The sequence below is a fragment of the Dromaius novaehollandiae genome, chromosome 26 (genome assembly GCF_036370855.1).
Source record: "Dromaius novaehollandiae isolate bDroNov1 chromosome 26, bDroNov1.hap1, whole genome shotgun sequence".
Lineage (NCBI taxonomy): Eukaryota > Metazoa > Chordata > Aves > Casuariiformes > Dromaiidae > Dromaius > Dromaius novaehollandiae.
This window is the reverse complement of record NC_088123.1, coordinates 4,202,794-4,228,373: the sequence shown is the minus strand read 5'-3', so window position 1 is coordinate 4,228,373 and position 25,580 is coordinate 4,202,794. Positions and strand designations below refer to the sequence as shown.

The following is a 25,580-nucleotide window of genomic DNA, read 5'->3' as shown; positions in this document are numbered from 1 at the left end:
ACAGGCATGCCGCTTCATACTTCTGCAGCCTTCATCTTGAAATAGGAGCCAAACCCACCCTGAAGCTGCACGACTCGGAGAGCCAATCCATAATTTCTCCTACAATTGTGTTCTGTGCCTTGCTATCTGGATTAAGTGATTTAAAATACTGTTTAAATCAACTGTACTCGGGATGGATACCTGTTATGTTGACACTTCCCTCCCTACTATGAAAAAGAGTTGAGCATGTTCCCTGACTTCTTGTCCCCAGGTGTCTCTCTTATGTTGTGTTTTCCTAGCAGGCTATAATCAGTTCCTGTCTGCTTTGCTGAAGCCACTTTTGATAGCACCCCTACCTCTCTGTTTTGGCCAAGCCTCCCAGTTCATCCAAGAAAACAGCCCCCTTTTCTACAGTTGAGAAGCCAAGGACAATGCCTCTGCAGTTGGGATGCATTTTTCTTTGGCAGATTTGGTCTTGGAAAAAAAAAATTAGGTTTTTCTTGTAGAGTTGGGAAGCCTTCAAGTATGTGCAAGGCTGCTGTACCCATCAGGGTTTCCCTGTTAGTCGATCTTCTTTAGGCCTTTGCTGATAAAACAGCTGCCTCTCGGTTTCCTTTTTAGATTCCCTTCCCCTCATGGTTGCCTTAGTGTGCTGGTTTGTGAGGTTTGTCATGGGGAGCAGGATTTTTCCTGCTCTGAATAAGTAGTTCCAAAGCCACCAGGTCATTTTCTTATTTATATCGGGCAATAAAAATGATGGATACTATTATAATGTACGTAACACTGCGACTTAAGCTTTTCTTTGGCTTTCTCACTGTGATAAGTCTTTTGAATAGCAGTATTCCAGAGCTGGTGTTTTTGTACAGTTATGAGCACATTTTCTTTGGATAATAAATAATAATACCAGACTTTGAACTCAAAACAATAATAGTGTAGATGTACAAGTGTTGTAAAGGCGTAGCTGTGGCATGCCATAGCTTGTGCTAATGTAAGGTTATAAATGCAGTCATCTCAGCAAGCTGAAATGGCCGGATCTGTCCACATGGAGCAAATTTTGGCAGGGTTGTTCTACTGAAGGTGATTACTTCTGGCAAATCCTGAAAATTTTCTTGAAGTGAAGAAACCCTTGTGAAAGCTAAATAACTAAGCTCATTATTGCAAACCTGGTTGGTATGATTGCAGAATTACTCATTCACCAGATTATTAATAGAGGTTAACTCTTTGAACAGGCAATTTAAATGTCTCTGTATGAAGGATAATGGAAACCGCAGGAGTCACACTGCTGAGAATAACATGTCTGGTTTGAAATCTGGTATTTGATATAACTGGTAGCTAGACAGCTGTTTTAATCCAAGGGCAGATTCTCATATCTGATGCTGTAGTGTCTTAACGTTTTCTGGTTTTGCCTAAGCACTTAAGGATCTTAGGCATTTAATTCTTGAGCAAATTAATAATAATTGTATACCTAAGTCTAGTGTCATGGTCTTCTGATCATCGATTCCTTTTCCTCTTGTTACATGAAGAGTAACAAAAACCTTCCCAGTATATGAAGGTAAGAAGGAAAGGTTTCTGTCAGGTTTTCATAAGCCTTATTGCTTTGGGTAGCATTGAAAGAACTGCATGCTGTTTCACAACTGCTTCTTAGCGAGAGCAGCCTGCAGAGGGTGAGGAAGGTTCTCGGATGTCTAGCTGACTGTGGCCACCCAGTGAATAGCTGCCCTGTCTTAATGTGCTCCAGTAACCTTAGTGAAAAGATGTTCCATAAGTGGTAATATTATTTGCACACACGATTGTGCAGATGCCTTTCTGAGGCTGACATACTAGACAATGAGACCCTGCGTTGAGCACCTGATTAATATAGTTTTTGTTTTGTTTTGCTTTTTTCTGCTGCCTTCTTTCCTTCCTCCTTTTCCTGCTTAACCCAGAAAAACTGATTGAGGGACTCAAATCTCCTGAGACTGCACTTCTGCTCCCTGATATCCTGCCTCTCGCTGACCCCTTCGGTAGCACCTCAGATGCTGTGAATGGTAAACAAAAAAAAAACCGCACAAACCCACCAACTCAGGGCCCCTCCTCCCCTACGTCTTGTTCTGCTCGATAACTCTGCATGTTTACCCCCCTGGGCTCTGAAAACAGCAGCTGGTTTTGGTGGAACACAATGTGATAGGAAGTTATGGATTACGCAGACGCAGGTATACCATTTTCCCCACGGGAATTGCATCTGAACAGTGAAGACTTGGAATATGTGTTAAAATCTAGGTTTACTGCTCTGGCACAGTAACACGGCATGGTTGCTCCTTCTGTGTTCTTGTGATCTTGTGTATAAGAGTTAATTGTTGACTGAAGGAGAAGATGCAAAAAAAATCCCACCGTTTCTGGTGAAGGCTTACTGTGTGACCACGGCCTAGGCACTTGGCCTGCCTGCGTCTCCATTGGCCCTCAGCAGGGCCAGGATGACAGCACTGCTTTTGCCCTGGGGTCCAGCATGGAAATAAATGTGCTAGGCTGTGATGAGCCCAGATGCAACAGTATCCAAGGCAGTATAAAGAGCTCTGCGTGTTGCAGAATCACGTTTTGCCCTACTTGCCAACTGTACTAAAGACTAATTATTACAGGCTGCAGTTAGTTGCGATCAGCTGCTGTTGTGGGTTTGGGTCCCAGCCAGGGTCCCCTGGCTAGCTGGTTGCAACTTTGTAGCTTTGAATGGAAAGGTAGGGAATGATTCATCTTAATAGTATGATGGGGTTCTTTCCTGTTTTGCAGTTCCAGGCAGTTGTCTGAATCTTACAGATCACTGACAGTCACCGCTATCCAAACAAAACTGTCCATGGCTTTCTTAGGTTGTTTAGCTAGACATTCTCTGGTCCTAGTCTATGACGAGTGCATCCTCGTTCTTAAATTTCACTTCCTGGCTCGTTACCTTGGTGTTTGCCCATGAAGAAGGGACCCAGCCGAGCATTATACCTGGCTTAGCTTAGCTGGTGTGACTGTGTTGACAGTTATTTTGCATGTTTCTCCCCCTTCTCTTTAAGGATCCTATGGAAGTGAATTTTTCTGTCCAGCCTTTGTATAAGCATCTCCTCTTGTATCCACATCAATACTGGACAACACTGAGGACTGGTATTTTCAATAACATGTTGAGGTCCAAAACTTTATCATGTCTCAGCAGGATCTGCAGCCTTTGAGCCACTGGGCACCCAAACAAACAAACAAACAAAATATCCCAGATCTTGGCCATTTACTAACTTACCTGCGGCATGTTAAAGGCTGCACAGCAGGTATTTTAATGGTCTGTTTCTTCCATTGGAAGGGGATTCCTTGGAGATCAGTGCTTTTCCTTTTCTGGAGAAAGATCTTGCAAAAGCTTGTAATGAGTTACCCAGCCATGGGCCCTCTGCTTAACTGCAGAGCAGACGTTATTAACCTCCCATTTCAGCCTTTGGATATCTCACATTGGGTTCGCACATATAAAAATACGAGGGGAAAAAAAAACCAAAAACCTTCAAGGCCCCCAAAACTTGAGTATATTACATTCTTCCCTCTTGATTCAATTAGCATCAGTCTAACTTCAGCCTCTCATTTCTGCCAGCATAGCTGATGGACATATTAAGGGGTCACCAAAGGATTCAGACAACTGCCTTGTTAGCTCCTACTTGTGCTGTGTCTTGCAAACTAACCTCTGGCTTCTTCTCTGCTCTGATATTTTGCACATTCATAAAGGAAAACCTGACGTAGCTGTTGAGAGTCTCATACCGGGCCTCGAGGCTCCGTTGCCCCAACGCCTGGTGTCACAGACTGAGTCGGTTGCTTCCAACAGAACAGGTTGGTGAGACAGATGGGTGGGTGGGCGAGTTGTGTAGTACCTCTGTGGGCTGCATGACCATATTATAGTAAATCAGAAAGCACTGTCTGCTTGAAGGTGCCTTCTTTGCTCTCCCTTTCTCTGCACTTTCCCGCTAGTTTCAACTGGACTCGCTTGTGTGTTTTGTCAGTGGATCTTACATGGGTCCGTAAATGTCAGCATTACTTTCTCCTCTCAAAGAACTGTACTCATGCTTGTAGTCCTCATTTAGCCCATTGCTATAGATCCATAGGTGCCAGAGCAGTCACTGAGCTGTTCTGCTGGGACTTAGCTAGCAATTCCTGTCCCTTCCTTATTCTGAAGGCCCAGATCCGGCAAATGTTGCTACAGAGGGACTTGATGTCTTTTTAGAGGTCTGTTGTGAAGTAGCCAGTACAAGTAGCTTTGCCAGAGTGTCCCTGCAGCCCTGGGTGTTACGATGCCCTGCACAAGTTAGCTTTCAGATATTTACAGTTCCAATTACTGTTAATTTCTGTGTTAAAGGACGTGTGACCTAGTCTAGTGTACAGCTGACAACTTGCTTCCCAAGAATCCTCCCTACCTAGGTGTCTTGGGAAGGATGGCGGTGTACCTGAAACCGCACGTTTGTAACTTCTGTCTTCCCTCTGGGTCCCGTCCTTTGGAAGGCAAGGTGGGCGCTACCTGTCCCAGCAAAACCCCTGTGGTTCAAGAAGCAGCTCGTGTTTCTGGTAGATGCGAGCCTAGCTTTCACAAGAAGTAAGGGCTGTGTTTTTTCCCTGCCCCCCTGGTTAATTTAAACCATCACTTCCGTGGGATTTCAGTGTTGTGTACTTAGCTTCGGAGGGTAGTTACCTCAGTGAATCTGTGCTACATACTGCTAGAAGTGTTGGGAACCCCTCTACCCTCACTGCAGAGCAATAAGAAAGGTTTCCCACTACAAAAAGTAGATGATGTGTGAAAGTGTCAGCTTTGGAGCAATAGCCTGTTTATGTAGTAAGCGGACGGGAACAAGAATGTGCAAATCTGAGCTTAACAGTGTTTATGTCCTGTTCAATGCTACCTTGCGGCCTTTGGATGTTAACCTGGATTCAGACTCTCTCACTGGAGAAGACTCTCTGCTTGACTGTTCTCTGCTTTCTAACCCTGCTGCTGACCTCTTGGATGAGTTTGCTCCTGTAGCTTTTGCAGCTCAACCTCACAAAGGTAAACTGTCCCTCTGTCTCTAACTTCTAACCTGTCCTGGGACTGGATCTTTAGCTGACATATGATGCCACTTTACACAAGCAGATGATCTGACCCATGTTCTAGCTGCGTTTTTTTCCCAGACTGTTGTTTTATTCCCAAACTGGAGAAGCTTGTAATGTGCATTGAAATGCCAAGGGGAAAAGATAAAGGTATTCAGCTTGATCGTAAATACAGACAAGGCTTGTCGAGACAGGTAGTATCTCCTGTGAGACCAAGTGATACAGCAGGCTAAAAGGGTAGGCTTTTAAGTATGCAGCCCGTCTTCAGCTCTGCATATGAATGCACTTCGGTTTTACCTTTTGCACATGTGTTTTAAGACTTGCTCTTATGCTGCATTATTAAGTCTGGAAAGGATCCTGATAATCATCTCTACTGATGTCACGGGTTTTTGAAACCAATGGATGTTTCTTGTCAGTGTTCGTGTCTATAGCATGCAGCGGAGCTCTTTCAGATTTGGAGACTGTATTTTCCTTTTCCAGAGGTTATCGGGAAAGCACCCTTGAGTCAGACTGCAGTATCACATTGCAGCAGATGTGAATAGAAGTCCAAGTACAATATCGAATTGAAAAATAGAATAGTTTACAATAGCAGAAAGAAAAGCAGAGCTACAGAAGAGTGGTCGGCCATGTGTGTTAATTTCTAAGAGCTGTGGATCAGGCTTTGCAGTACGTGATTATATGAGCTTGCAAAAAATGTTGAAGTACTGTGCACTAATCTGGGTTCTGTTTGTTCTTCCACTAACGAGGAAGAACAGGGCCCTGGGAAGCTGGGATCCTAGCTCAGGTGACTGCTTCCAGGCTGCAGAGCGTCCAGCTGAAATCTGGACCCTCTCTACAGCGTAGCTAGGGTAGCGGTGCTGGAATAGTTTGACCAGAAATATATGAATAGCTGGAGTTCAGCTTGTATGGTGAACTTTTTTTGCGCTGTTCTGGCAAATTCCTGTTGATGGCTAAGGCAGCTGTGCTCAGTGCCTGTGCTGCTTGGGTACAATGCAGAAGCACTGGGGGGACCTTCATGTAAGCCAAGCTTGTAGTGAATATTGGGTAGTTCACATCCAGGTAGGTGCGAGGAGAACCAGGGCTTCTTTTCTATTTATTGCCTTGAAAAGACAAGCCCGAAGCACGAATACTAACCGCTGGGTGCCCATTGACAATGGCTTGCGCTTGGTTCATTTGGTAAGTATCCCTATAGCAACAGAAAATGATCTGTCTTCGGAGGAATCTCTGTAGAAAAGTCTGTAATCAATTTTTACACCTGATGGCATTTTAAAATGAGATTGTGTTTTTTTAGAGCTTTTGGGTTTAAACAAGCAGTTCTTCTAATTGCTCATTGCTATACTACACATACATGCCACTTTATTTTGAATAAATGACTTGAAATGTATGTTGAACAGTTATTATGCCATGTCTGGAACATAGCGAACTAGACAGTTGGCCAAAGCATGGTTGGTGTGACTTAATGAGAAAATGAATTAACAGACTTCTGCATGCCTTCTCTCAGGCTGCCTTGCTGTGTTCCACTTGAGTTCAGGGAGGGTCAGATTTGCCAGGGGGAAGTGAGACTCTTATTAGCAGGAGAGAGAGGTGTAAGATATTAACCCCCTCCAAAGCTCATTTGTGGCTTTTCAAACCCTGCTGTTGGAGCTCTGAGTGTGGTCGTTACCTGTATATCTGTCTTCTATTTATTTTTTTCCTTTGGTGTTTATCCCAGTCCTGGCGTGGGTGATGCAGCGCACTAAGGTGCAGATGCTGCTGTCCATGGTATAATCAGCCCGTGGAAATGCAACGCTGCAAGTTATCAGTGGGACCGGGAAGATTTGAAAAGACAGCAATGTTTGGATATGAATTGATACTCTAAGCCAGAGTGTCTTTTTCTGTGTGCCTAACAAGGCTGTGTTGTGTTTTGTGGGCCCTGAATTCTTGCTCATCTTTTGGGGATTCCTTAATTTGCATTTGCTGAACACAGTGCTGAACTACATCTATGTGAGAGAGGGATTTTTTCACTTACGGTGATGTATAGTTACTAAGATCAGCGCAAATGCTTTCATGAAGAGAAATATATCTCCCAAGGAGGTTTTGTCCAAATAGAAATGCATTTTGTTTCTCACCAGCCTTTTCCTCTCCTTAGAAAAGATAGTCCACAATTGAGCAGTGCTCCTTGGATAGCTTCCTATACAGCAAGCTGCAGAGGTATCAGCAATTGTATGTGTGAGTGAAGTGAAATGGAAATAAGATGCTTGCAAAAGTGGCCAGCTAGGTTGAGAAGAGCCATAAATAACTTGAGAGACAGAGTGGTGACAAACAGGACACTGTTAGATTTCCATTAGACACACAATCTGTGTGTTCTTGTCATTTTACAGCCTAGTCTTCTATGTAACTTGTTTTTGCTTAATCTGATCCTCCAGAGAACAATATATTTCCACAAACTGTTTCTTGCATCAGCTCACCTAAAACCTATTGGCATGTTTGTCAGCTTTAGGTAAAGAGCTTTTATTCATGATCTGAAGTGAACAGGAGTGTTCCTGTTCCTTGGAAAACATAGACTTATACGTATCCTTGCTAGGCTTCCAGAAATACTTCATAGAGTAATTGAGGACCAGATTCTGGATGATTTTTAGGTGTCTGAAGTAACAAATAGCGATACACAGAGTGTGAGAAGTCCCTAAAGGAGTGTGATTGCCTAATAAGGCAGATAAAGGTCTCATCTAGTATGGATATGGTTGGAAGTGCTTCCCACTAAGTATCTAACCCTGGCTGACATTTGAAACCGATGGAGTTGTGTGCCAGAACTGCTTTAGGGGCTTTAAAAATCTCTAAGTGCCTAGTTACTTCTTCAGGCATTTAAACTCCTTTGGAAATCTGACTTTATAGTGCGCTTTCTTGTTTTATCCCTGTGGGCAAAAAACTCAAGGGGCTTTGTCTCACACAGATAACTGGAATTTCTTCCCTCTGTGTTTTGTCTGCCCTTTTCCTCTCCCTTTATACGAAAGCTGGTAACTGAAGAGCAAGATTGTTCCCCTCAAATTGTACCAATATCCGAGAGCCACTGAATGATGACAAAGAATACCTTCAGTCCTTGGGAACTTAAGCCTCAGGATTTTACCACAGCTTTGAATTAGGCTAACTGTTAAGCCTTTGGACTGGCCCAATTTTATTTTGGTTCTCAAGAAGGCTCACTTTTCAGTTTGCTTTGTTTTTTTTGTTTTCCCTTCCACTTTTGTATTTAATTAGTTCTTTTACCTTTGCCTTCTCAGACTTACCAGCTTTGTTTCACCTTTTAAATTAAACTCCTGCTTCTAAACCCTGTCTTTTAAAACACAAAACATCCTAATACTTTTGGCAATTCTAACCTGCTTTCTCTGCTATCTTTGCTTCTTTACCTCTGTTTCTCCTTTATGCTGCAGAAGATACTAACCTGATATCAGGCTTTGATGCTCCTGAGGGCTCTGAAAAAGTGACAGAAGATGAGTTTGACCCAATTCCAGTGTTGATATCCAAAAACTCACAAGGTAAGCCAGGATTTGGGGCTGAAAAGGGGAAAGAAAAAAGAAATAATGAACATAAACTAGTTTTGGGGTAGTGGTGCTACAGCACATGCAAAATAGTGCAAGCTGTCAACAGTAAGATATTGTCACCGCAGTATATTAGTGTTAGTTTTCCTCTGGGAAACTGGTTTATACAGGCCCTTAAATTGCTTTAGATTTTTGTGCTAAAATAGCATATCCAAAAAGATGCAGTAGACATGCAGACGTATTTGCATCCCATGAAGTAATTTTTAGCAGTTTGCCAAACACCATATGCAAGTAACTCTATGGCTAAATTGCAATGGAGAACTTTGTTCTCAGAGATCCTTATTTGCTGTTCAAGTCAGCGGAAGGAGGTCCTTTGCCTTTTTTTTAAGTGAACTTTACACAAGGTGCAAGAAAGTGAGGCGATAATCATTTCTAACCCTGAAACTCCTGCTGAAAGTGAGTTTTTTCATTTCTGACTGATATTTTTCGAAGGTGCTTGTGGGAACTAAGTGTGAGAAGTTTGGCAGTAGATGGGTACCCATTTTCTTTGAACAGCTTTGAAGGGGCAGAGTCCTTAGGACAGAGGCTGGGAAGTCTCTCCTTTTACAGCATTCCTGTCACCTAGACCACATTAACATGATCTTTCCAAACCATTTCAGCCTCGTGTATGGTTCAATCTAAAAAGCAGCACTGTTTCCTTAAAGAAAATTATGGTGCTGAATTTGTAGCTCTTACAGAGACAGAAGTAGGCAGTATTTTGCAGTCTGACCAGTCAAATGTCTCCTCTCTGAAGTCAAGCTGCGGAAATTTTGATTACAGCTTTTGGTATGCTAGCGTAGGCCTAAAAACATTCTCCAGCATTCTCCAGGGCTCCCTTTTTTTGTTTTGTTTTTTATTTTCATGGTAGCACTTTTCTGACTTCCCGAAATCCCATTTTCTTTTGTAGCGTGATGTGTGCCGTAGCAGCTGCTCTAAGACTAGCTTTCAAAGACTGATACTCGCTAGAAAAATTTCTCAGACATTAGGGACTCTGCTCCTGCTGGAAGTTGGAGAAGATTTCTACCAAAGTTGGGCCAACATGGGCCTTCTTAAAGAACAGCCTCTTCCTTCAGTAGCAAAGCACCAATTGTAGAAAGCCACAAGCTAGCTGAGCTTACCCTGGAGTGGTTGAAAACTCAAAGATGCTCTTAAAACAGCAACTAATTTTCTAGCTATAAAATTTTGAACGTTCTTTTCTACAGGTTGTGGGAGTTTTTGCAGTCATTGTATAGATCCCGTAGGAAGGGCAGTGTTCTGTAACTTGGATGTAAATTCTAGGAAAAGGAAATGGTTTGCAGAGTTTTTGTGTTGCCACAGAAGTGGCTATGATGATTTTTCCATATGACTGTCGTGAGCTAAGTTTGGAGGGGAGGGAGAGGGTGGAAGAGCAAGCAGGGGAATGTTGTTGCTATCGTGATGCAAGTAAACAGAAGATCTTGAGCAAGTTTTCCGTTTTACTTTGACTCTTTTCTTTCTTTGCTTGCTCTTGAACATCTGAAACTGTCGTGTGTGCGTGTCCTGTTCAATACTGAATTCCTATCTCTCACACTTTCAGGTGGGCATTCTAGAAACAACAGTGGAAGCTCTGAGTCCAGTCTTCCCAACATAGCCAGGTCTTTACTGCTGGTGGATCAGCTCATAGACCTGTAGCAGTGACACAGTAGCAGACGCAGTTTCTGTAACGTACCTAATCCTCCGTTTTCATTTCCAGAGGAGTTACCTTCAGTTGTGGTTCTTTTGTTTTTTTCCTTAATTAAAAGAAAAATAAATCTGCCAAGAGGAGACAGTCACCCACTTTCTCCCCGTCTTCCCATGCCCCAGGAAAAGATTCTGTCTCAGTTCTCCAGGTAGTCCTCTCTAAAGCTGGTAAACCCGCTGTGGTTCCTTCTGCACCTGTCTTTGCTAGCGTGTGTCTAAAGGGAGCACCGTCATTAGCCACCCTGCTGAGATGTACACGTAGCACCATGGAAAGCCTAACTGTAAATGAATTAGATAATCGTAGCTGATGTATGATCCCTGCGTACAACAGACTCCTTTCTCCTTTAGACTAGCGTGTGAACAACTGTGTTTCAATCTTTGCCTTTGTGTTTTTGGGTTTGGTTTTTGTTTTGTTCTTGTTTTTCTGATGAATGGGCAGGAGGAAGGAGACAGGTAAAATTGGTAGGGACATCCCTCTCCTGTAGAGTGCAGGTTAGGAGAGCTGCTATTTCTAAATTGCCAGTATGCTTCAGGGGAGGAAAAAGCACTGAATTTCCCTGAAGTAGTCTTGCGTAGTACCTCTGGGGATGGTGCGTATGAAGAGAGTTTTCCGGACTGCCCCCAGCTAATGGTTTGCTGTTTAACAATCCTGCTTGTGAATGAACTGTGCTTCCTTGAAGAAAAAAAAAAAAGAAAAAAAAAAACCAGATTGTTAAAGCTGCAAAAATGACCCTAAGTGAAATAGAACAAAATTTTGAACCAAATACATGTGAGTATGGCTGTGATTAGCTTTTTGTTGGATTTTTTTTTTTTCCTTTTTTTGGCTGAAAAGGGCATTGTGGCAGCAACAGATGTATTTTCTGTGATTCCTTTTCTGTGTTTGACTGGAAAAAGTATCCCCCCCAAACCTACTGTAAATTGTGTATGAAACAAATTGTCCTACAGTTGTTTGTCTCTTTTTAATCCTGGTTTTAGTCAAGCATCTGGTATCTGTTCTGGTTTCCCTGTTTTCTCTTGTAACTACATATAGTGCAAAACAGTTAAGTATGGAAGCATTTTTTTTTCAGTAGACAAAGATTACTGTAGATTTTATTCCACTCTTCAGTCGCTGTGGAACAAGCATGCACTTGGTTCAGATGGTTTGAAATAAGTGCTGCTACACCTTGATGGGTTTTCCCTTTTCTTTTTTCCTTTACATGCTTAGTTTGTCAACTAGCTGGATATGCTAAACTTGTTTTCATTGGCTTATGAAGTCCGGAATTTCTATCATGTATTTGAAAGCTCTTTCTGAACAGAAGGACTCTTCCTCTGTAGTGGAATAATTAATAGCTTACCGCTAACCTTGTGTATGTGTATGTAGCTGTATTAGTAAAAGTGCAGTTTCCCACGTGCGAAAGTATGGACGACTGAAATATGTATGTACTGACCTCTTGCTAAGAAGGAAAGAAATCAAAGTTCGTGACTGCTCCTTTCCTAACTCTGGTCTCTCCGCTATTCCCCCACCCCAACACTTAGTTTAACAAATTCTGTAAATAGAACTACCATCAATCATGTCTGCTCTACGTTACTCTTCTTTTAAAACCTACACTTAATAATAAAAGTATTGCTTAAGTGTGTTGTATCATTACATGTGTATACTGCACTTTCCAAGAGAAGCTTTACATGAGAACTATGGAAATGACCTTAGTAAAATTGTGGATAGAACTTTATTATTTTTTTGTTTTATATTCCTAAAGCACAGGCAAGCTGGACTGGATAACATGAAGAAGCTATAGATAGAAAGTTATTGTATAGTCAGATACTGAGAATATATGAAAAGAGAATGGATTTAAAAAAGTAACCATCTACTGTATATTAGAACAAAGATTTCTGTGAATTAAAGTACTTTTAAAGAATGTTTAAGATTTTAAATCTAATAGCACTTGTTCAAGGGTTCTGGAAAAATTATAAATGCACTGGGTTGTTAATAATGCTATTAAATAAGCAGATGTGAATGTTCCTTTTATTGCTTTTTCAAGTAGCTATTCCTGGATCTGAGTGGGAAATCTGATACAATGGAAGAGTAAATCTTTAGACACGTCTGTTATTTAGACCTGGTTCATCAGAACAGACTTGCCTCTTATTTGTTAGACGAACGGAAAATGCAAGAGATGTGAAATGGGCAGATATGTGGGATTAATTTTAAGCTGTCCGAAAATGATTGTCCTGCAGGGGTTAGTTTAGTGTTGCCATGCGGCCCAAAATTGAAGGGGGTGTGCAAAAGCTGCTACTGTGAAGGAACAAACTGAACTTTGATCCTGTGTGCACGTGGAAGAAGTCTGGTATGCAGCATTGCTGTAATGCATGAGAATGGTCATCTCCTGTGGCTATGGTTGCAAGCTTGTTGGAAGCCCTGGGAGTTGTTCCTGTCCCCTTCTAAGGGTTGTAGGTTAGATCTTAAATAACATACAGTCCGCAAAATCACAGCGGAGTGATTCTCCTCTCTGCCCATATGTGCTGTTTATTCATGTCGGGATGATAGAGGAGCCTTTATACCCAAACAGGCTCGAGCTTGTAGAGCGGTTGTTGGCATTAACTGCTGTGATGGATCCTCCTGATCCTGGTTACCTTCAAACGCAACCACTGTACAGAGAAAGAGCGGTCTTCCTTTCAAGTCACGCTTGTGCTTTGGATGCAAGATAAACTCTGCTTTTGGGTGGTGAGGAGGTAAAAATGACGAGTGGAAGTTAAATGTGAGCTCTTGCTGATTGTCAGTGGACTTGGGTTTCTGACTGCCCACTACCTTTTGAAAAATCTCCCCATTTTTTTCAACTGGACTAGGGAAAGCGTAATACCTGCAATTCAGAGATCAGCAAATTTGCACTGTATCTGAAAGCATCTCTGGAACATGTGTTCCAAAAACAGGAGGTATGACTGTCTTAATACTGGCTGACTGAGTCTTCACTGGGTTCTTTGACCTTGTAAGATTGATTAAGGACTTCCCCGATACTGCAGGCACTGTGCAACCTGAAAATTTGGGCTGCTTGGAAAAGTCTGTGCGAGATGGGTGGAAGATTCTGTGCAGGGGTGGCTTTGTGGCAGACTTGCATCCTCTAGCAGCTCATTTACTGCATGCACGTGGCAACTCTAGAGAATCTCTTCATAGACTAAAATTATTTTTAGAGGGCACCTCTTGTAAATGCCTGATGGTGGCCATGTTCCCACTTAAAAAAACAAAAAACAAACAAACAAAAAACCCCCAAGAGATCCCATCCCCAGTGCATTCTTGAGCCTGAAACTTCATAGGATTTTGCCTCAAGTGACTTTCCATGACCACAAAAGACATCCTGCATTGTTGAAATAAAAGCTCAGATGTGTTTCAGATGGAAGACAGTTTAGCAAGTTGTACCCCAGCAAACCCAACACGTGGGGCATGCATGTCTCTGAGTACAGCAAGTGTGAGCAAGCCCATAGTGTGGTGGACTCGCACTTGCAGCGTGTGGATGCACATGTGCACACCTACATCTAGTAGCTTATTGTCTCTTGAGCAAATACATTTTCTGGTTCAAGATTTCTTGTAGGAATCACTGGAGTTGAGTTGTAGCTGATGTTGATGTCTGGGAAGCATGAATGTAACATGAGAAAATGCTCTGAGAAATGAGACTTACTGGTTAACTTGGTTATGAATACTCAGTTGAGAATAGCTCCAGTGACTTTTTTTCACTTGGGTGTGGGCACTGCACATTTAAACTGCTTCACTCCAGCAGCAAATGGGGATTAGAAAAAAGAGGTTTTTCTTACTATTTTTTCCCCCCTGCGTCCTAGACTTCTGTAACCAAAAGGAGTTGCACTTTGGGTACAGTCAAGCCTATGCAGAGGAGTGCAGAAGCAATGCACAGTGCCAAATCTAACTGCACCTCGGGAGGGAGGGCGGATTGGTCACCTGGCTTCTGGGGTTGTTTGAAGGACATTACTGATGTTTAAGACTTGTGCTTCTGCCCTCCACAGGAGAGGGAATTTAACTGCTAGTGACTTACCCTGTGTTTTTCTTAAGCGTTTAAAGACCGTATCTTGCACATGTAACACATGGCTTGTGCACAGTGAAAATGAGGGCAAAAGATGCTCTTCGTCTCCAATAGGTCGATCTTGACTTTAAGCAGCTGGCATTTAAGTGTGTGCTGTTAGTGTTTAACACCTGCTCTGTCTTGCTTTGCATGGTGTAAGTGACTGTAGAAGTGTGCCAAAAATAGATCATTAAACTTCTTATTGTTTGGGGTCCTGTGGCTTAGTCAACTTCTGGAACTGAAGAAGCCTAAATCTGTTCCTAGACCTGCCACCGTGCTGTGGAGTGACTTTGGGCAAAACCACGTTGTTATGCTGCCTGAATTGCCCAGTGAAATAGTAATGATGATACTGGCTTTTCGTGTTCTGCTTTGATATCTAATAACTAAAAGCACTATGTGGGGGAGTTCTATACTGTTACTTAATAATAATGCTCTTAGGAAGCAAAATACAAGAAAACACCACCGTCCTTGAATGAAGGAATGAGAAGTCTTCTGACCCTTTTTTTTTTTTTTTTTTAATGCCAAACTAGTTATCTTGCATACCAGTAATTATGATTCTTAGCTACCTGTTATGGTATGTTGTGACCTTCCTGGTTTTGAGTAAATGAAATCAGGAGCGTTATCTGGTGGAAAAGCAGCCTCAGACTCTTGGAAACGCCTCTGTCTCCTCTGAGGTTCTTGTTTTGGGCTCTGACCCAAAAATGAGATCATCCTCTTGGTGCCCAATCTGCCTCCTTTGGAGCCCCCTGAAATGAAAGTTCTCTAGCTTTCCTGTCCGTTATTTCAGTACCTTGCAACTTCTGTGCAGCGATTTTCCTAAAAGATGGGAACTCGATGTGTCAATGCTCTAGCTCAAGGCAAAAAGGTGTCTTCTCTTTAGGCTGCTATATACATTTAAGAAGATTACCTGTTCTGTTTGTTGCTTTACACACAGCAGTGGTCTCAAAGCGGGAACTGTTCTGTTGTCTGCAGCTCTCATAAGCCACGTGAACAATCTCTGTCTATTGTGAGTGTTTAAGCAGGGGTGCTCCTAGTGTACTGAGTGATATATATTTTTATTGTTAAGCTTCGTGCTGCAGAAGGGGAGCCTGAGTACAGTTAAGGAATCATTTCTTTAGTATGTGTATCTGACCCTTGAATAAAAATTTCTGTATGACTGTGGTACAGGGATACAATCCAATCTATAAATTCAAAGGTCTGTAAATATTCTAAAGAGTAAAGTTTGCAATCGTTATAGTGTGCATGCTTTAAAACCTGAGCATGGATTGACAAAGGAAGGGGTGTTTCCCGATGAAGTAACCCGTAAATCTCGGGAGTGCGGAGGAAGAGGGGACAAAAGAGGCAGCTGCCTGTTGGCAGCGTCCACCTTGGCATAGGAAGATGTTAGGAAATGCTGCCTCTGCAGAAGAGACATCTCTTTTTGCACAAGGGGTTGTGGGTGCTTTTTGTGTTCGTAAAAGCAGACCATCTGCATGCATCTTTTCAGGCCTTTCGCACAGCGTGCCTTTGGTGTGAATGGGAGCTGAGTCATAACAGAGAACGGACAGGGCTTCAAACAAACCGGCGCTGTTTTAGTTTCACGAGACTTGTCCTTTACACTCTTAACGATTCGTGGAGTGACCCTTCCTCTCTCCTACTGTAACACAGAATAAAACTGCTATTCCTTTTAATGTGAAACGGTCCCTCGAGTGCATCATTCTCATTGGTCTCTGATCTCAGACGTGCTGAACCATCCGTCAGCGCTGGCTCACTTAAGCTGTCCGTCCTTCTAACAGTTACGTTGCATGCGCCTCCGAAGCGTTCGGCTGCAAAGCCCGTAGCTGTGGCTGCTTATGGGAATCTGCTGACTTTGTCTTGTTATTTCTAATCCAGCCTGTAAACAAGGTTTTGTTGTGTTTTTTTTTCTTGGACTTTTCAGTGTTTGAACATAGCTCAGATTTTTTTAAGTGTATGGTGATGATTAACTGTAAGAAGAGATGTGCTGGACTAAGCCACTTTCTAGTCAGACATGCACCCAGGCATCACATCGTGTCTCCCTAGTTGTAGCAGTGCTGCTAGAGCTCTTCCTTGGTGAAACCAACTGGGGGAAACCCACCAACATCTACCAGAGAAGGAAAGCTCTGCCTGAGATCAGTTACCGTACGAGGGTGTCTGGAAGCCAGGTCTTCCTTGAACACTGGACAAAAGTAATGTGGGAGTGTAGCTGGTGCTTCTCTCCCATCAGCAAATCCCCAAACTCCTCAGGTAACCCACTGCATTTTAGCATTTCTGTTTTAACCTTGCTGTTCCCCTTTTTGTTGTTTTCAACTTCTCAGGTGTCCTCCTATTCTTGCTGTGTTGTCTAGTAGCTTTGAGTGAAACCAGCTGCTAGCTGGAGGCCAGAACGAGATCCCACCGAAACATCACTTCATTTTTCCCAGAGTAATTCACTAGTCCTGAACTGGCCTCTGCAGAGGAGGAGATTGCTTCCAAGCATTCAGGGCCCTTCTCACTTAGGACAGCTAGAGAGAAAGAAAGCATTGGAAAAAGTCACTTTTTTAAAAATAAACCATGCTGCCCATTATACATGGCCTCTGAGTTCAGAGATGCATGTTGCTACTGTCCTAAACCGGTTGGGGCTTATATGCAATCAGCCCTTCTCTTATTCTCTGTCCTAAATGTCATCATTTACATGAATACAGACACCAACTAATGCAAGTAACTCTTTAAAAAGAAATTCTGATCAAATGACTTGTTTGTGCTTTGAACGCTCTTCTTGTGAAAAGTGGGTCATTGGTTTGCATTGGCGTAATGTTCACCATCATAAATGCCTTTTTCCATTTCTTGTTTTCCTGTACGTTATATTTCAGTGAGGACTGGATAATTCCAAGGTATTTGTGTGATGTGGCAATTGGTCTTGCTCTGCTTCAGCCTGTATTCTTAAAATCTAACAATAATACCTGGTAAATATATAACCAACCTCCAGAAGAAAACAATGACCAATTTCTTGTTCCTGTAATCTGAGATTAGTATCTAAGGTTAAACCATTGCGGACAACATAAGCTTCAGGAAAGATAGATAGTATTTTTGTAGACTAACTTATAAAATGTTCACATATCTACACTGTCGTTATTTAGCAGTGTAATGTATCTAAGTGAATAGTTTCCCAATAAATAACAATTTTGATGCCTACTGAATGAGTACTGTGTCTTTAATTGTGAGAAGCGACTGCGAATGGGTTAGCTTTTATGCATCAACAGACCCGATTAAGAAGCAATGCCTTGAGGCCTGCAATGGGTATATAAATTTGAGCTTTTGACTTGGGCAGAGTTTGGACGTGAGGATGCTGTTCTGTCATGGCAAGGCTGGTTGGTTAGTGGCTTACTTGTCCCATCGTTCAGTGGACACCGGCCACCAAAGAACCGTACCTCCCTTTCTTCTCGCAATTCATGTTGCTTAGTTTCATGTGCCTTTTTCCTATCCTCTTGCTAACATGAGTCTAATGACATACTTCTAACCTGCTAATAGCTCTTTAAAGGTAAGATATCTTCTGTTCTGTCTGTGTGAGCTTTAAGGAGGGGGGGGAAAAAAGAAAAAAAAAACACTCTTGGGCTCTTATAATTGGAGAGGAGCAGAATAGCAAGCCTCTCCCCACGCTGGTGTGTTATACTAACACAGAAGTAAGCCAGTTGGTTATAGTTATGCCGGGTATTTCACTTGAAATCACTGTATGGGTTCTTTAAAAGTGCTCTGTCTTGCAGTGGCTTAAAACAATGCTGCAAAATGTTAACCAATGCAAAAATGTTAACCATTTCATTAAAAAAATATAGACTGAAAGTTGTTCTTTCTTCAAAATGTGTATGTTATTTGAATGATTGCTAGGCTTCCCTGTATGTTTTAGATGCACGTGTGTGCAGTGTAATTCCACTTCAGTGAGATAGCTCACAAGAACAGAGGCTATGCTGAGCAATAAATCTGCTTATAGGGTGCTCCTGAGTCGATAGGCAACAACGCTGAATGAAATGACAGAAACTGTCTCTTTATTGGAGCTTTACTCCAGGCAACAGTGTTATGAATTAAAAACCTCTCTGATGGTCATGTTGTGGGTGGCGCAAAAAAACTTGTAGAATGGTGTTGATAGAAGGCTGAGTGTGACCATTCGTGTGTCTCGCATCTTCCATCTTTTTCTAAAAACTTGTACTTGTGGTGTCCCTGAACTGTGAGGCAGTGCTAAACTGTGTTTTAATTTGCGTGCAGTAAATAACTTCCCTGGCATTTTTATTTTCTCTTGTTTGCTCTCCCTTTCCTTCCCATTTTCCATGCGTGATGGTGGTTTAAATCTGAACATCATGATATGTCTTGTGTAATTAGTATCTTTCATGCTTTTTTTTATGACTAAGGATGTGTAGCCTGTTGAATAACGCTCTTCTCTTTCGCATTTGTAGGTCTGCAGAGGGATCCAGCCCTGTTTCCAGTTGTAGCTCTTGAGCTCTGTAAAGGACCCTCTGGCAGTGATGGACTCCCTTCGTACAAGGGTCAGTCTGAGATGCTGGAGGTGAAAACTCAGCACAACTCAGACTCGGACTACTTAGCAAGAGACGGTCCTTCAAGCAACAGCTCCTTCCATAGCAGCGAAGGGGAGGGGACAGATCATGAAGGAGATATTTTGGATTGTAGCGGGTCCAGGCCTTTACTGATGGATTCGGAAGAGGAGGAGGAAACCTGCAAGTTGCAGTCTGTGCCGAAGGAAAGACGTGAGGCTTCCAAAGAAGATTCCCGCTCCCAGCCTTCCCAGAGGGGAATAGGGGAGGTGCTGTTCCCTGCCTTCCAGCCACACACTGGAGAGGTTTTTAACGAACCGGATGTTTTTGCCACGGCTCCTTTCCGAAGCTCGAGAAAAGTGCTTGATGAGGTGGATGTCTTTACCAAAGCTCCTTTCATCTCCAAGGGCAACAGACACCCAGAAGAGACAGATGTATTTCTGAGAGCACCTTTCACTAAAAAAAAAAGCATGGAAGAGTTGACTTCTCACAGTGTTCCTAAGGAACCGTTCACATCACCCGTTTTCATAAGCCAAACGGGTGATGTCCCACATGGGATTAATCCTGTGTTCCAAAGCCTGGATGCAGCAATGCGGGGGTCCGCTGCCTCAGCTAGATCTCAGTATCCCTCAGTGGGGTTTATTCAGCCAATTAATCTTCCATCGTCTTCCATAAGAGCAGTGGAGACCCAGGACAGCATCCCTCCGTGTGTGCTGAAGGAGCATGGTGGCACGCCCAGCGAGAGAAACCAAGGAGGACACGCACTCCCCCAGGAAGCCATCCTGGGCTCAGTGGCTAACAAGCCTTTCCGTCCACAGTCTTTGTCGAAATATTCCCGTCACTACAGTCCAGAAGATGGGCAGGGTCTCGAAGTCAAACCTATAGCTGCTTACAAAGTGGTTTCTCAGACAAACAGACAGGCCATAGCAGGATCTGTCTCTATTGCTTCTCTGTCTTCCAGGACTACAGAACTACCTAGTGGGGATCCTTTTTCTTCGGCACCCTTTCCTTCCAAATCGGGAAAGCAAAAGCCTTAATCTGCTGTGAGCTGGGAGGTGTGCTTCTGCCAGAAGCACCTCTCATAGGACCTTGAACCTCTTAGTTGAACTGAACAACATAGCAATATATATGTATTTTTTTTCTTTTTGCCAGAATTCTATTTGCAGTGATACATAGTTGAACCATTTTAAGTTATGTTAGCTAGTCTGAATGCCTGGCTCTTGGGATCTTCGTATCCTTTCCAGTTACTTCTTACCTCTCTCCTCTCACTGTCACTCCCCTCCCCTTATTTTTAGATGCTTTTCCAAACCTGTAGTAGTCCGTACTTTCTGGCTGTGGCTGGGGAAATGCATTATAAGATGAATTACAATGTTCATTGATTACAGAGCAAGTCAAGCAGGACTGGCTAGTGCTCTGGAAAGGAAACTGTTTCACAGGTTAAAGGGTTGTCATGACTTTTTTCTTACCAATGGGAACTTCTGGAAGAGATGAAGGCTAGAATATTCCCGTTGCTGGTGATGATGGTAAACCTGGCAGCTGTAGCTTGAGAGTAGTTCTGTCGTGAATTATGTGCGTGTCCGTAGGTGATGTGCACGCTGAGTGTAACCATGCAGTCCATGCCTAGCATGAGGCTTGTGCACCGCTGACGTGAGCAGGGCATCGGCCTCGTGCGTGCAGAGTCTCTTTGCTCGCCGTGCCGTGCACCCTGTGGAAGTGCGCCTGCCCTCGGGCCCGTTTGGGAGCCCGGAGGAGTTGGTGGAAGGACTTAAAGTGCCTTCGATCGCTGGTCTTGCAAAATGTCTCTCAGATGCATAAATTGAAGCTGTTACTGTTGTTTGGAAAATCAAAAGATCAGGAAGAACTTTGACTTTTACGTGTGTGTTTTCTGTCTGGTTTATGCCAAAGTGTAGGACCCTGAAGTTTTGCCTATGGTGTTTTGAAGGAGAGAGCTATGCGTTGTTACAGTATTAAAATATACCCTATGGGGAAGTACATTATGGAGACAACTTGGTAGAGGTCCTCATCCTACATACCTCATTTGGTGTAGTTCAGCATTGGCTGCAATCCAGTTACACTGATTTATACTAGCGGAGAACTTGACTCTATATTTATAGAATCTGCCTTTGGTTTTCCTGTTCATTAAGATGAAGTTAAACAAAATCTACTTGCACTCCATTTGGTAACGTGTGCTTTACTCTAGAAATACTGCACTTCCTGCCGTATCCCTGAAGACACCCGCATCTGTCACTGCTGTGATGAATCTCAAGATTGTGTGTGGAGGAAACAGTCCCGAAGGTTTAGTGCAACTATTTGTCACATGCTGGTAGCTGGGCTGAAGCAAAGCAGACTTTATGCCTCTCCCTTTTCAGTGATGTAAGATAGAGACAAGAGAGTGAAACCTCCCCTTTTCCTTTTTCAACCCCCCCTTGTCACATAAGGTGTCTTGGAACCGCTATTTCAGGCCAGCAAATGCAATACGTAAGTGTGGACTGGCTTTCAGAATACCCAGATACAGGGACTCGTTGGGCTCGCAGTCACTGATGGTCCTTTGCGGTGTAGTAATCCTTTCTCCTAACAGATGTAGGCGCTGCAGAACGTCTCCCAGGAAAATCTTTGTGGTCATTTTGTTTTTAAGGGCTTGACACTTATGGAAAAAACTCCCGTAGTTTCTCACCAAGTCTCTTAAAAGATTGCTGTGGCTATTTCCACAGTGAATTTGATCGTTATTATGCAAGCTGGAGCCTTGCGGTGAAGACCAAGGACACGTTATGCCTTTAGAGCCAAGTCCGTGACTCTGAGCTTTTGGGGCTTTCGCAGGGGAATTCTTGGAGCAACGAGTAGGCTGCGGAGATGGGTACCAGCTGTCTATAGAGCAGGTTTGTGCTTTGCCTTCTCTCCGACGGGCTAGTGCTCAGGGAGAAAGCACTGTGAGAGTACTGTCACGCTGAGAGGAGGAAGGGTCAGAGATCACGCATCTTAATTCACTGGTTTTGCACCAGTGAAAGCTTCTGCAGCTGAAAACAGAATTCAGTCTAGTCTCGTGGAAAAAACTGACACCACCTACCTCTATGGCTTTGGCTGGTCTGATGTCCAAATAATAGGCGTTAAAGGATCTCAGCAGGCATGTTAAAGATGCACGTGAAGCGTGCTCAAACGAAGCGCGACATTGCACACGAAGGGGAATGCAGTCTGGGGCTGACTCACTGCTGACTTTTAAGCTGAGCGGCATAAGGCGAGGATGGATGGAAAAATCCTGACTGCCAGGAGATGACTGGTGGAGCATGTGCGAATAGGGCTTACCTACTGCTCCGTATTTCCTTTCCAGTCCCCCAACTCAGTTACTCTTCAAAACATCTCCAACTGCAGGAGATGAGCCAAATGTTGCTGATGGGCATGCTCGACACTGGGATTGCCTGGAAGTAAGAGGGACCTTGGACTAGAGTCTTAAAAGCCGTGAGGGTAGGGAGAGACAGTATTTGAAAGCAGGGAGGCCAAGTTGGCTTGCACGGTTGAGTTGCTGGCAAATAGTGGCTTGCTGAGCCCAGGTCAGGTCACGTCATGCTGTATGGAGCTGGTCTGCTACATTTTGAGTTAGAGTTAATAGCGGTGCACATGGGTAGTTCAGAGGGTTTTTCCTGTGCTCTTCTATCACCAACCCTAGAAAATAGAAGTACTGTACAGATATTTCTGGCTTTCTCCTGAGAAGCTTCTCCAGCTAAGCAGAGACTGTTGTCTATTCTATATTTTGTTGTCACTGAGTTTTCTTTTTAAATAAATACCTGAAAGTAACTGACCAAATAGGTTGCTGCTGGATTGGATCGATGAGAGATGCTGAGAGTGACTGTGATACCAAACTGTGAAATTTGTGGGGTACAAAGGAGACCGAGCTTGAGGGCCTCGATTCATTTCACCATGCAGCCTGTGTCGTGGCCACGCGTGCAGCCAGGAGACTGGATTTGGCCCCAAGCTGTTCAGCACCCTTGGGGAGCTGATGGAAGGCAGGTCAGACCTGGACAGTGCAGGGATGAATCTGTGGAGGCGAGAGATGCTTCGCTGGAATTGGCAGGTACAGCATGTAAATCAGATGCGTGTTCAAGGTGTTTCCTCTGGTGACTGGATTCAGCCTCTTCTTCCGTTCTTTCCTTTTTACTTGAAAAGTTGCTTTGGGATAATTCTGTGGAACTTCTTTGGACGCTGCGATTCTGTTTCACGTCCACTACTTGGAATGTCTGAATTAGCAAAAAAAACACGGTTAAGGAAGCGAGAGGCGGCTCCCCTTCGCACTCCCGCGCGAGCTCCTTGCCCCTCTCTTACTGCTGGTGTTGGCGAGGTGGAGATGGGAGCTGGGGGTAATTGGGACCTAGCTATCCGACACTGCCGAGCGAGGGAGAAAGGGAGAGTGCAAACATGCGGCTTGGTGTTTGCAGCAAGTCACTGATTCAGGTCTAGTTAGGCTGCACTTCCAGCTAGCGTTTTGGCAGCTTATGTTCATAAAGCACTTTACACAAAGAGCAAGCTAACCCTGCTCAGAAGAGCTCACGATCCTGCCAGCATACATCTAGTGTTTAAATGGTTTTAAATACATGGGGGGGAAGGAAGCTTGTTTGCATCTTTGCACGTGACCTATGAGGTAGTGTATCTGTGGTTATGGTCAGAAAATTGAATTTTAATGTCTGTTAATCTGACTCATTCTAATTTCCAACTCGTATTCCTCCTAATCCTGCACTGCCAGTGCTGCAGCTTTGGTGTGATGAATTATAAGCAGAAATTTCATCCCCGCAGCTTATGAAGCTGTAACAATCTGAAACTTGCACCGGGAAAGGGACTGGCTCTGTTTCGTAGTCATTGCTGACTTCAGCTCGAGTGCAGTTAAAATCCTGTCCCTGCAGAGGGGTTGCTCAGAGTTTCTGCATGCAAAAAAAAAAAAAAAAAAGCAAGTGGCTTGGCTCTCTGTGCTTCACCGCTGTTGTGTTTTTTCAGCGCACGTAACGGGACCAGCCGCTGTCGTGTTAACCTGCCCTTCCTGCAGTCTGGTGCAGTGTTTCCAAGACTGTAAGTGTATCGCAGCTCCCCTCCAGCCAGCTCAGTGCTGTAGTCGTGTGTGGTAAGTGTTAAGTTTACAATCTTAGTTTCCTGAAGCCAGCGCACACCCGATCCGTGATCCCGGTCTGCAGGGAGCACCTAGGAGATGCCGAGCTTGTAGCAGCGCAGCCGGGACCGCGGTGCCTGAAGCGTGCCCCCGGTTAGACCCGAGCCAGGCTGAGATCTGCGTGGTCCCTAAACCCTCAATCACTCCAAAGCGATAACTGCTTACTTTAACTCAGCTTCCACCAAAGATGGTTGTGTTGGGGAGTTGACTTTTTTTGTTTTTTGTTTTTTATGGTGTTAAATCAAGGCCCTTTAGTACACCAAATGACTCCGAAGCGTTTTCACAGCAGGTATCTCAGCAGTGTAATCTCGCTCCAGTGCTGAAACGCGTTCCTGGAACCTGATCAGCTCTTTACTGTTTCTAATAATAAGCCATGGCCCGTCGTTCCCATCCTACGTGGGGTGAAGGGTGTCATACACACCTAACTACCCCCCGTGAGGGTAGGGCAATAACGAGCCAGCGACTGTTCCCCCCTTGCAGACCCCTGTCCCTCCCTACGAAGCACGAAGGGATAAATCGTTGTATGCAAGCGTAGGGAGGGCTGGCTTTTGTGTTGTTATATTTTAAGTGTTGTTCTGGGTGAGGAGCTGGGATTAGGAAACCACCAGTGGATGCAGCTGGTGGGGAATCGCTGCCACCGAGTCCAACAGCGAGCGAAGCTCTCGCCGCCTCTCGTGAGCCGCCGTTTCTGTGCCGAGCGGGAGGCCTGAGCCGAAGCGCCCGTGTCCCCGGCTGACTGTGACGAACAATCTCCGCGTGTCTTTGGGTGACGTCCCCTAAGAGCAGTGTTTCGTTTGAACCGCGTTTTTGTTCGGGTAATTCTGAGCGGTGTTGGAAATACCTCCGACTTGCAGATCAGTGGAGTAAAGTATTGCACTCCAGGCATGATCATCTGTTTCTGATAATCTTCATGAAGAAATGTTCAAGTTGTAAACTTATGTACATTTTATTAAAACTGTATCTGATTAAAATGCACCTTCTCTGCTGAGTGTTTCTTCTCCTCTGTTTATGCAGAATATTTTTGCTGAATACCAAGATCCTGGTTTTTAACTAGCTTCTTCCTGCTGGTACTAAGGTACCGAATTCACCGGTGCCTCTGTTTTATCTGGCAGTTGCAAAGTTGAATCTTGTTTGTTTAAGCAGAGTCTTTTAGCAAGGGATATTGCTGTTTATTACGGGATATTGCAGTTTACTGGGGAGAAACCTGGCCGCACCAGGGCCACGCGGCGCCAGCCCGGTTTCCCGGCGGCCTCGAGCCGTGCAGGCATGAGAGCAGGCACGGGATGCGTCCTTCCCCACGGATGATGGGCCGCACGTGAGTGAAAGCTGCCAAGAGCAGGTTTTGGCAAGGCGCGGCGGGGACGTGCTTCGTGTGAGCGCGGCTGCGTGCCAGGGCACAGCGGATCCAGCCGAACGTGAGGGGATTACTGACATGAAGGGCTGGAACTGCAAAAGCACATTCACTTTATTTTTATGTCCTATTAACTGTAATGGGATAAGAAGTATGGAAATGGCTTTCAGTCCAAAACTGGCAGGAATATAACAGCACTAAAGTGGGGAAAAAGTAAGCCAT

At 43.9% G+C, this 25,580-nt stretch overlaps 1 protein-coding gene across 5 annotated transcripts in view; it reads left to right on the top strand.

Moving 5' to 3' along the window:
- The window catches only part of AAK1 (AP2 associated kinase 1), an 84,865-nt gene extending 59,883 nt beyond the window's left edge, over positions 1 to 24,982 (top strand). For 2 of the 5 annotated variants that reach the window (XM_064497657.1, XM_064497661.1), the window contains 5 exons: positions 1,905 to 2,006; positions 3,700 to 3,801; positions 4,895 to 5,005; positions 8,451 to 8,555; positions 18,763 to 24,982. In XM_064497657.1, coding sequence (XP_064353727.1) covers positions 1,905 to 2,006; positions 3,700 to 3,801; positions 4,895 to 5,005; positions 8,451 to 8,555; positions 18,763 to 19,895 — 1,553 coding nt within the window. In that variant the 3' untranslated portion in view covers positions 19,896 to 24,982. The remainder of the gene's footprint in view (positions 1 to 1,904; positions 2,007 to 3,699; positions 3,802 to 4,894; positions 5,006 to 8,450; positions 8,556 to 18,762) is intronic. The other 3 variants (XM_064497660.1, XM_064497659.1, XM_064497658.1) reach the window with 2 other exon arrangements.
- Positions 24,983 to 25,580: the final 598 nt, after the last annotated feature.